At 40.5% G+C, this 12253-nt stretch overlaps 1 protein-coding gene across 2 annotated transcripts in view; it reads left to right on the top strand.

Moving 5' to 3' along the window:
• JCAD (junctional cadherin 5 associated) overlaps positions 1-10045 on the top strand; it is a 29406-nt gene extending 19361 nt beyond the window's left edge. For both annotated transcript variants that reach the window (XM_026060077.1, XM_026060075.1), the window contains exons 3-4: positions 1094-4749; positions 8657-10045. In XM_026060077.1, coding sequence (XP_025915862.1) covers positions 1094-4749; positions 8657-8691 — 3691 coding nt within the window. In that variant the 3' untranslated portion in view covers positions 8692-10045. The remainder of the gene's footprint in view (positions 1-1093; positions 4750-8656) is intronic.
• Positions 10046-12253: the final 2208 nt, after the last annotated feature.

Raw genomic sequence — 12253 nt, 5'->3', positions numbered from 1 at the left:
TAAATAAATGATTGTTTTTTAGTAAAAAAGCCAGATGAAACTGTTTTTATATCTTTGGACTGAGGGAAGAGGAAGAAATTCTTGGGCTCTATCTACATACTTGTCCTATTTATGTCAATTTTGATTTTTCTTTCCAGTCTTATGCTGGTGACAGCTACGTTGTGTAATGGCAGTTATATTTGGTCACCTTAGGTACAAGAATAGCAGAAAACGGTTCAAATAGAAGATTATTTACATAGAAAGGTACCAATTTCATTCAGCAGTAATATATAAAATAATTTACAGTCTGTTCAGAACATATGAAGAACCTATTCTATTCATGTAAATCTGTGTTCTGAATTTTTTATCTGCAATAAAATTTACTGTCTTTCATATTTCAGTGATGCATTGTTGGAGTTAATCCCTCTTTAAAAATGTTATACTTCTCTTAAGGTATTTCAGATTTTAAATATTGGCTCCATCTTATTCAGAACTGTACTAGTACATAACCATGGTTGTGGTATGTATCATTTTATTCCAACACTTTAAAGAAATTTGTTTCCTCAGAAGGAAACAAGCATCAAAGCAGGAGATGACATGTTCAGGTTCAGCCCTTGTACTAGGATGCAAATCATACTTCTTGCAGAACATACCTTATGAATTAGCCCTCTACCTGTTCTCTCTATCCTCTGCTTTTTAGCTTTAAATTCTTATTAAACTTCTCTACCACAGTAGTCCCCTTGAAGTCAATAGATTTCGATGTAACAGAGCGCAGAAATCAGTTCAACGTAATCATTTCTATTTTACTAGTGTCCGTTGAGGAGGGCTGTACATGTTTGCACAGCACATAACTGTGTGTATTTTATTTCTCCTCTTAACAGCTTTGCATAGCTAACAACATGCAAGCAGAGTATAGGTTCCTTCGCCATTCCTTTGCTCATGTTAATGACTGACTTTTAAATCCTCTCATTAAAATCATAATGTCTTCTGGTTGTGAACAGATTACAGAAACCCCATTGGCATAACTCAACATTTGACCTCCTAATAGAATTACCCATAAGGGAAAGAAAGGACATCTGTATAAATTGCCTGTGACACTGTATTTCTTTTTCAGGATTGATGACAGGCCTCAATTAACATGGTCTTCCCAGCCCAAGACGGATAAAGATCTTGCGTACTGGAGAAGAAGAGGACAAGATTTTAGTGTGTTACTGGGCTACTCCCACAAAGGAGGCTCTGAAATGAAAGGACCGTCCCCAGCGCATGGGGCACACAGGCATGCTAAAGAAAGTCAGCTCAGGGTAGGAGCAGGCCCAGAGTTTGCAAGAAGTGGTTTGCAGGAGAGCTGTAAAGCGCCTGGTGACTGCAAATGGCAAAGTTTAAGAATGGACAGCTGGCACCAACCAAAAAAAATAGGAAGGCAAATGTCAGATGGTGACAGGGAGAAACTGCTTCAAGATCTGTACTCATTGACCCTGGGAGACAATGTACTGAGCGCCCATAACAAAGGGAAATCACAGTCATTGCCAAGAGTTCTTTCACCAGAAAGCCTGAGGTGTGTGGAAATGCCCTCCCTGACGAACAGTAACAGTTCTCGCAGTGGAACTAAAACACCTTCGTATCCCCCAAACAGACTAACTTTGGAATCAACGAAACACCAAGAAACAGGAGGCCATTTCCTACCACTGGCAAAACCCAAGTATGGAAGGCCTCTGAAACCTCCGTCCTATGAACTGCAGCGGCAAACCAGGACACCTGCAGAAACCAGTGCTTTTCAGGACCACTATCAAAAAGAGGAACCTGTTTCATATTTAGCCAAAGTTAATGAGCCAAGGCAAGATGGTTGCATTCAAGACTCTGGTTTGGAGCCCCCAGTCTATGTACCTCCTCCATCTTACAAATCCCCACCTCACCAAAGTGTGACCCCACATTCCCTCAATGAAGTGCCTAACAGTGATGTGTACACTAACAGTGATCAACAGAATACTGCAGAAAGGGCTGTCACCTGCCAACGACCAGCCACAAATGCTTTTGAAACAGTGAGTGAACCTTGCAAAGACAACCATCTTTCTCACAGAAAGCAAAGCCATGCTAGGCGCCCTGCTGACTACCTGCCTTCTGTTCAGTATATTCCCTTTGATGATCCTCGAATACGACATATTAAAATTGCACCACCAGAAGGTCTCCAGGACAACACTAAATACACTGAAAATGCATGTAGTCCCAGTTCCAGTACTTTGCAAGATAGAGATCTTGAAGTACAGTACAACAGTGCCTTTTTGGATGCATCAAACTTATCTAATTCTGTAAAGGGAGAAAGAACTTCTGACAGCTCCACCCACAGTAACAGATGGTTGGCACCATCCATCCGAGATCAGGAAAATTGTGCCTTGTCTGACCAAAGAGACAGTTGTTGCACAACTAACCACAGTCCCCATAACGAAGCCAGTGCAGAGTACACAAAAGGCAAACCTTCTGTAAGAAATTCACATATGGACAGCACCTGTGAGACTGTTACAAAAGTGAAAAAGTTTGAACCTGGGACTGGGATACAGAGCAAAAAGAGTTCAAAGAAAAAAGTGAATGAAACTATATTTTGTTTGGTCTCCATCCCAGTTAAATCAGAACCAAATCTGCCAGATACAGATAGGAACAACAACATCACCCTGAGCCCTGATAAGAACGGGTTTGATAACAATGGGGCTTTGCAAGAACAAAGTCTCTTAAGTATGTCTTCAACGGACTTGGAGTTACAAGCGCTTACAGGAAACATGACCAATAAAAATGAGTTACAAAAACAAGAGCTGTGGAGACCAGAAGAGTTCAAACAAATGAATGACCTCAGATTTATTCAGCCTACAAAACACAGAGAGCTCAAATACTCTGGCTCCTGGCCAGGCGATCAGTACAAAGACCAGCAGACGCAGACCAGTTTCACTGAAGAACCTAAAAGCCCACAATTTTTCCATGGTACAAAGCCTGGGCAACCCAGTAGTAGTAAATTGCTAACTCCAAAGCTCATAGGATGCACAGCATCCAAGATAGGGTCAAAACAGACAGGGTTACCTTCTGATGAGAGAAACAGCACACAGAGTGCTTACATCATGAAAGGTCAGATGTACCTCAGTCAATCTAGCAACAGTGCATTTTCAAGGACTGCCATCTCTGTCCTTCAGGCTCCTTTGCCAAAGGCACATCAGAGCCAGCCTTCTGGGCCCAGCAGAAATGTGCCTGCCTGGGAAAGGGAAACTAGCCTGGTTTCCAAGGGTGATGTAGTTAAGGGAGAAGCAAGCGCTCCCTGCAACAGTAAAGAGCTGTTTGGCCAGTTCCTTTTGAAACCTGTAAGTCGCCGCCCTTGGGATGCAATAAGTCAGCTAGAAAGTTTTAACAAGGAACTGCAAGGACAGGAAGAGAGCACAAGTAGTGAAGAAGACTCAGAAAGTGCTGCAGCTTCTCCACAAGAATGTGGCCTTACAAAGAGAAGGGCATCCAGAAACGAGAAGTCAAACCGGGAACCAAGACATGGTGGGCAGCTGGAAACCATTGTTTCTGTGTTTAAGTCAGGAAGAGTTAAAAGCAAGTCTGAAAGCTGGAGTATGGGGACAGAGTATGGTGATCAGCAGAGCTGTGTTGGATCACAAAGCTCTTTGCAGCCAAGAGAGAGCAGTGAAGTAGTCAGGCCAGCAGATGGAAGTCTGATAACAGAAATGAGAAAAGAGGAAGCCAAGAGCAGAACAAACAAACAGCTAGTTAGTGCAGGCCCTCTCAAGAGAGTTTTGACCAGTAGCCCAAGCAGTTCATGTCACAGTAATCCTTTCAATAACACTGACTTAAAGGAGATGAATGAATATCAAAATTACATAGACTTTGTTAAACCGAACAAAGGTGCAACTCCCAGAAATGATACAGTATTAGAGAGAGGCACAATAGTGCACTTATCGTTAACAAAAAGGAACCAAGGGCACTCTGAGCCGGATTTGAGGTCAGTGGGCCTTGATACAACCCCAGGACCTAGCGTTAACAATTCTGATCATTCTTCAAATGCAAATGCAGTGGAAATCCCTCCAAATGAGTCATTGCAGGCAAGAGCTGCAAGGATTTTAGGCATAGAGATAGCAGTGGAATCTCTCCTTCCTGATGAAAGAGTTGGACTCCACTCAGGCACTAGCCCTGCTAATGATGCCCAGGACTTTGAATCATCAGTGGGCAGCACAGTAAGTGGCAAAGAAGGAAAAAAAGATAGTTCTTACGAAGGAAGACGAAAGTGTGGCTGGACAGAGAGTGTGCTCTTTGTTGGAGAGAGAGGCCGATCTTTATACCCTGATGAATGCCAGACTGCTGACCAAGAAGCTAGTGCTAAAACTGAGATAACTGAGCAAGCTTTTGAACAACCTGCAAGTCCCAGCCAAGGTGAGGACCAAAACTTGTCTTGCAAGTCAGCTGCGTATCAGCATTCAGAAAAGAGAGTGAGAAGCACCTCAAAAGTGATAGAGACACTCCAAGGCAAACTCACTTCTCCACCTAGCAGGACTGCCATGGATCGCTTAGTACGAATGAAGGAAGTTGACTCTGTGTCGCGGATGAGACGTCTGAGCATTAAGAGTGCAGACTCCGGAGAGGACGTGGATGAGGAGAAGCTGTCAAGGGTACAAGAGGAGAGGGGAAGCAAATCAGCAAGCTCAGGGCGTGTTTCCAAGCGTGTTATCTCTCTCAGTGAAAATGGATATTTAGGTGGAATGGACAAGAAGATTGACAGAGATTTTTGTTTAGGTAAGACCTCATTATTTGAGATCCAAGTGGGTACTGTTTTATTATGTAATGGGCATGATCATTTTTTTCTATGGTCACATAATTCCACTCAAATAGTAACAGACTGTGGTGGTACTACCCGCATCTGGTTGTCATCCCGTTTGTTTTCCACATGGAAGAGATAACATGAGTGTTCTCTAAACCCATGTTAGGAAAAGTTACTGTAAAACTTAACTTTTGATACTGAAACTCATTCACAGAGACTGGAGCATTCCCCAAGGTCTTATCCCTGTCTAATTGTTTCAGAGAACTGCCTGCTTCAAAAAGCAGAGTTCAGAGATGGTCACTGTTGTGCCAGTGTTTGAGAACACATGGTGATATAATCATAGCCTCTCCCTGAATACCCAGTTTTCCCTCTCTAATACTTAAATGGACACATACTATACATACTTTTTCACTGAGCACCTTCTTCTTTTTTTTCTTTTTTGTTCCTCATCCCTCAAAAGCATATAAACTTACGTAGCCCATATGCATCCCCAGTGTAACTTGAGCTGTTCTCTCTGAAACAGTTTTCATATGATATTGTGTTGAACCACTAAAAACAAGTTGTTGTCATAGATTTATGTAAAAAGATAAATCTCCCAGGCCACCTGTCCAGTACATTAAATTAATTCGAGTGAGCAAATGTATGGTGTGAAAGTTGTTAAATTAGTATTAATCTCCTTGCTTTTCCCAGCCTCTCTGTAACAGCTGACACTGTACCTTGAAATTCACACTAGTTATTCATTAAACCCCATCAATATAAATCTGTTTACAGATTTCCAGTACAGAGGCACTGAAATTAAATCAAGCATACTTTAAAGTGGATTTATTTATTTCTCCCAAAGAGAAATGATTGTATGAATTTTAAGTATTGACTCCCATTTTCTTGCAACCTTTCCCTTCATGACCTTTTCTGCACCCCACAGCTGTGTATGTCTTTCTGCTCTGAACTGTATTCTCTAGACCAGATTTTCCAAACAGGCAAATTCAGCTTCCTTGTACCCATCAGGTCTAGTATGCTCCACATGTATCTCATATGCTTTCCTCTCTTGAGGTTTCTGCTGGAGAATAACTGTTGTGGTGACAATGACTTCAGGGATGTATCAAAACAGATTGTGTGCATTTTACTGGAGACTAGTACTTGGAGTTATTCTGCAGTAAATTAGGTCTAAATTTATCCCTCTTACTGACAATGCCAAGCTTGTATTCTGCAGTGTGTTCCCATTGGAACAGCTCCCTTGCAATCATGACAGCCTTCCCCATGATGGGATAGTGTGGCTTGTCCTTCTGGCTGCACGCATACTGTACCACAAGTAACAACATGCACTTGCACAGGGCATGAAGGAAACTCCTCTGCTGGCTTCCTCATGTCCAAAAAGACCTGATTTGTTCATAGCCACAAGATCTTCACCTTTAGCTTAAAGGGCAGGACTGAAGATCCATGTTTGTAGAAGGGCCTGATGTTGTGTCTCTCTCTGTTAACTTCCACCTGACTTCCAAAATAGCTCACTGGTACCATTGGAAGCCAAAATGACAACTAATCCTGGAAAACCACTGTATTTATTGCTTTTAAAGAGAAAATGTCGCTAAAGTCCATTCTGCTTGGAGTAAGATAGAGTGATAGTCTTATAATCACAGTCGGGGCCCATCACAGAGGCTAGAGGCCTTAGCAGAAACAGCGTTTTACCTGTTTCTGCTTGGCAGATGAACAATCATCTCTAAGTGTAAGAGCTCTGCTGAAACTCAACACAAGAAGCTGATCTTACTATGCAAATACTGTCATTAGAAGAACATGCCCAAATGTTCACAAATGCAGTGAATATCTTTTCTTCTTTGCTATTTGAGGACTCTTTTTGTGAAACTACTGATCTAGCTTTTTGTTTCTGTAGAAAGCATTTCAAATGAGCTTAACTAAATTTTGAATACGTGCTTGTGTACCAGTGCTAGAACTCTAATGTTGCACCTCTAGAAATGTGGCATGGCCAGAATTCTTCTTGACAGTCTGGCCCTTCTGTGTCCTCAGTTTAGATGTTGAAGGTGTTAGGTAAGCTTTGAAGGAATAAACTGAACCATGCAGATTCTCCATGTGTTGTGACCTGTTCTCACGCTTACCTTCCCACCCCTGCCAACCACACACACCCAGAAACAGTGAGCACCTGCAATTCTGAGGTGAACTACTAGTGTGAGTGTGTCTGAAAATTGGGCCATAGAGGCCTTAGGAAATCAGGTTTCTGAAATGTGAATCCATTTCTATTTTTAGGTCAACCTCATGCAGAACAGTTCAGAATTTTTGTACATTCTTGTAGTTTAGATGGAAAAACATTTAAATTGTAAAAGTATTACTGCTTTAGAGGGATCTTCCCACTCAGTGCATTAAGCTTAGAAAGCAGCAGTGCTGTCCTGTAGTATGCCCTCAACACTATTTTTCTCTTGGTTTTTTTGCATTCATGTAGTGTCTGTCCTTGAAGTTTGGAAATACCAGAAGAGGCTGCATGGCGATAAGCAGTTCTGAAAAGATAGGTGTTGCTGGCACAGACTTTTTTCTTGGCTGGCCTCACAATTTGAGGAGACCTGGGAAGAGAAAGGATAAAGGATCCAGCACCAGTAATTCAGCCACTAGGGATAAATCCATAAACTGTTTCTTGGCCAGCCTCCCCTTGATATAATCTGGATGCTGCAGACGGACATTTGCACATAGGAGTAAAATTTTCACTGTGAGAGTTTTTATGCTTATTTGAATAAAGACAGTCACTCATATCTGCATAAAAGTCCTCAGGGTGAACATTTTACTCCTAAGTGTGATATTTATGTGTGCAACTATTTTCATGCTCAACTGTTCAAATGAAAGTGCTATGGGAATTCAGCCTGTGGGAGGGACCTTTAAGGTTAGCATTATAAAATTATATAAGAATCGCAAGTAGCACACGGTAGCACAGGCTGCAGTGCAAGTTTGTCCAGGCCCTTGCACGTTTACAGGCTCCTCTGTTGATAGCTCTGGTTCTTCTACTCCATGATTGCGTTGCATTCCAAGGTGCCTAGAGGAAGGCAGATGTGCGTGACAATGGAGGGCAGGCAGATCTCACAAGGCTAAACCCTTTTGCTGCAATCATATCACAAAGTCCCAAGCACGGAAGAAAATGCTCATATATGCTCACATCATGGCAAATGTCTAGATAAATCCAATAAAGAAATCTGATAGAGAAGTGTCTTCTGGGGTTCAGGAAAAGAAAAGTGAAGTGTGATCAGTGTGGTGAACTGTCAAGGGGTGCGCTTAAAATTTAGAAAAATGCCTGTAAGCCAGGCCTATGCTTTACTGAATAAGGTTCAAACCATGCACTGCAGTTTTGCAGACTGAAGGGAGACAGCCTAACTATACTGATGTAACACAGCCATGCTTTCCAGTATTCCACTGAATTATTCTCAAACGGAGGAGGACCTGCAATTGAATTAAAAGGTCCTGATGACTGAGCTGTATCATGACTTCTTCAAGTAGCCTTAAACACCATGCTAGGAAGCTTGCAGAATTTACCTGCCCTTAGTGTTCTGTCCTAAGAGAGCAAACTTTGTCTCTCACCGTCCCTCTCAAAGCATCTGAAAATTAGAAGTAATTGTTTAGTAGACAGTGAGCTTGTTCCTACCTACTCAAGGATTCCCTAATTATATCTCCATGCATTTGATCTGAGTAGCTCCCAGTTACACTGATATGAGTACAGAATTTGGGTCAGGAATGTACTATGTATATGTAGGGCTGTCAGTCCAGTATTAGCTTCTTTTTAAAAAATAAATATTAGGAAAAAAGATGTCTCATTTCCCAGGCTTGCTGCACATATTAACATTGAATAGATTTCAGAATACGTTTTTAATACTGTTTTCTTGTCCTTTTCAGATACGTATGACCCCACCAAAGTTGAAAAGGTGTGAGATGAATGGAGATGAGAACAGAGAGACTTCTGCTCTACTAAGAATGTTTCACCAATTTTTGCTGGGTGCTTTTTGTTTGTTTTTTTTTTTGACGCTTGGATATTGCCTCCATTTGTGGTGTTCATGGTGTACTGATGATGCCTTTACCAATGCCACTAGGAATTAGCTATTCATATTCAAACTGTTGTGGAGACCACAGAAAAATCTGACTTCTACATTGGAACCATCTGGCTTTGTAGCATTAAGATTTAATGCCTACAATTGGCAAAGAGTTTTCATCTGAACTGTGTTTCAGTCTTCAGGCAGGGATGGTGAAATGCATGAAGCAAGGCTTTTGAGTTTTCTCTTTGGTGTAAATGTAAACGTGGGAGATTAGCGAAATGATTTTTAAAAGAATGTGAATATATAAGCTAAACTTCTTAGTCTCTGAAGTCTAAACTTTGTTTAACTTAAGAGATTTTTGGCCATATGTAGAAAGTGCTGCTGCACTGAATGGGGGAAAGAATGCGAGACAATGGTAGTGAAGATTGATTGTGAAATTATTTCTGACTTCCAGAGTTTGAAATTACTTGGATTAAATACTTATTTGCCACCTAAAGAGAAAAAAAGCAAAAACCCCCAAGCTTCTAAAAGATGAAGACTTTTGTAGTACTGTGTACAGAATATGTAATTACAGTAGCTGGCAACTAGTGTTTCAAACCAATGCAAAGTATACCACTGGCTGTTTTGCACTCAGTATTACCTATTTTTGTTTTGCTGTTTAGAAATTCTTTATATGACAGAATAGTAGCTGGTTTAAAATAGCCCATTTTAACAAAGTAACTATATTTCTTGTTACAGAATACTATCTATTTTTCTACGATGTAAACAATTGCTAACAAGTGGCAAGTATAAAGAAGTATTATTATTATTATTATTATTATTATATTTTAAGAAGACTTATCCCTCTGAGTGAAGGTGACCCAAGCAGATTTCACTTGTGTATCTTAATACACACTCCATACTGCCACATATTCAGTAGTGCTATCTTATTTTGTTGAGAAAAGAGCCATCTATGTATGTATGTATGTGTGTCCTACAGGGTTAATTTCTATTTTTTCCCCACTCAACCCTTGGATCGTTCTTCCTGGAGCAACTTTCTGAAACACAGCTGAGAACCGTCTGGGCTGGTGTTCCTGCCATAACATTCCAATGACTGTAATTACCAAAAAGTGGGTATGGATCTTTGTCTCAGTGTCTCTGAGCAGCTCAGATAAAATACCTGGTTTCTTTCTTTCACTTTGCTTCTTTTTACATATTGTGGTTTTGGATTAGGCCAGTATATAAAAACAAATAAACCTGTGTTAAATTCTTCCCTGAAGCCAGCTGATGTTTCTGGGGAAGACTTTAGATGGTTTTTCTGAGGTATTTAAATACATGGCTTTAAATGTATATTATCTGCACACACAAATGCATGAATTACAGATTTTTATTATAAAGCCCATGCATTCTGCTGTTCGATATTGAATTAGCCTCCAGAGTATCTGTGTCTTTAAAGCCTTTATGTCCACTCCTGTGTGGTTTTTTTGTAAGTATTTCTGTTTGCTAACATTCTTCTGATGATTTATTCATGTACTTCACTGGTCTCTTCTACTGGCCTTTTTTGTTTTTGTAGCATAATTTTATTTTTAAAATTCTTTTAAATTCCTAAAATACTGTTTTTTTCCCTAAGTCTGTAATTTGGAAAAACAAGGGGAAAAACACTCATTCTGTGCTTTGGCAGCAAGAATTTCTTGTCTGTAACACATGATTCTGTTAAATATGGACTATTTAAAGCTTGTTTAAAAAGAGAATGTGGTGTATAATTTGTTTTATTAACTCTTGTGCATGCTCCCTAGCAATACTTGTTGACAAACTGTTCCCATCAATCTTACTATATCCACCTTTCTTTTAAAATCCAGCTTCCTCACCAGCATCTGCGTAGGACATGTGGGGGTAGTAAATGGCTACAAAACAGGTTTCCCCCCATAGATCTCTCCACAAAGATCCACTTATTAAAATGAATTGCTTCCATTCTCATCATCCCACTTACTAGTAAAACTGAGATGCCTGGCAATAACTTCTCTTAATTTACCCTTAATTTCTGGAGAACTTTAAATTGTCATGTATCACCAGTACTGCTACTTTAGTTCATTTCTCTGTGAAACAACAGGTTTTTGTGCATCTTTTTTTCTTCTGATGAGGAGGGGCTTAATTGATTTTGGAACATGCCTGTTTCATCAGTCATGTCAAGTGATTACTTTTCCAATGCACGCAAAAAGCCAAGATCTTAAAAAAAGAAATAAGCAGAATTATTGAAGGGGAGGTTTTATTGCCTAAGAGTAAGAAATTAAAATCTAGAAAGTCAGTTAGGAAGCCTTACTGTGCAGTAGTTTGTGACTGACCAATAGATGAAAGACTAGAGGTAGTACTGCTATTTGTATAGCAACACTAGTTATTTCTTTTCCTACTGTGATACATACATCTAAGAAATACATAAAATACAGTTTCATGAATAATTGTGGCTCAGTGTTTCTACAGTACCTGTGTCATAATAAAGATGTCAGGTATCTCACTGGGCTGGTGAGTACCATAGGTGGTCACCTTTCCAGAAGCCTTCTGCCGGTTGCAAATACCAGTCAATGGAAAGCTCCTCTTATAGTAAATGTAATTTAAAAAAAAACAAAACAAAAAACTAAATGGTGACTTCAGTGCCTGTCTCAATGGGTATATAAAACTATCATGGCAATAGTTGTCACTGGTAATGGCAATCTCAGAGGGCTCAGGGGTAAGTGGGCATGGAAGAAGAGGATGTGGCAGTCTGTTTCCTGCGCCTCCTCCAATGCAGGAATATGACTACAGAGCAGCAGTGGAAACTGCACGTTTATCTTTATTCTCAGGAGGAAGAGCAGAGCTGGTTCCTCAAAAATCACATTATTACCAGATGTTGTATAGCCAGTTTGCCATACTGCTGTAACTAGGAGAGTTCAGGTTGGATAACAAGATGTCAAAGTGGTTGTTTGGGTAGATGTTACTTTCACAAGCATTCCCAGAAATTCATGCAAAGAACCAGTGCCTGCTTTATACATTTTAAAAGTGTTTAAACAGGGAGACTCCTGTGGAGCTGGGTAGCTAAATAAGACCTGCCATCTCCTTCCATGTACCCTGCTGAAATCCAGAATGGATAGTCAATCTGAAGGGTTAGTGAAAGTAACAGCACTTCATGTCAGTGCTAAGGTATCAACTCTGGTGCCAGGACAATAAACAATGAATCCAAAGTGTCAGGCCCTTGTCTTCTGTTGGAGAAAGAAGAGTAAGCAGTGAGCTTCAGGGGGCTACTGAGCTTTACTCGCCCATGTTAACAAAGAAAGGCAGGTCACTTTGGACTCCCAGGGGAGAAGTGTGAAGAAGACTCTCAGGGATTCCCCTAAGGAGAATGTCATTTTTGGAAGGTAAAAGTGCTCCCTCATGTGGTTCCCCTGAGTATAAATTGGAAGTTGTTTCCATGAAGAGTCACTATCTACTGATCCCACTACAGCTCTTG

This window comes from Apteryx rowi, unplaced genomic scaffold (genome assembly GCF_003343035.1).
Source record: "Apteryx rowi isolate R43461 unplaced genomic scaffold, aptRow1 scaffold_164, whole genome shotgun sequence".
Taxonomy (NCBI): domain Eukaryota; kingdom Metazoa; phylum Chordata; class Aves; order Apterygiformes; family Apterygidae; genus Apteryx; species Apteryx rowi.
Note: the sequence above shows the minus strand (reverse complement) of the source record. Positions and strands in the feature narration are given on the sequence as shown.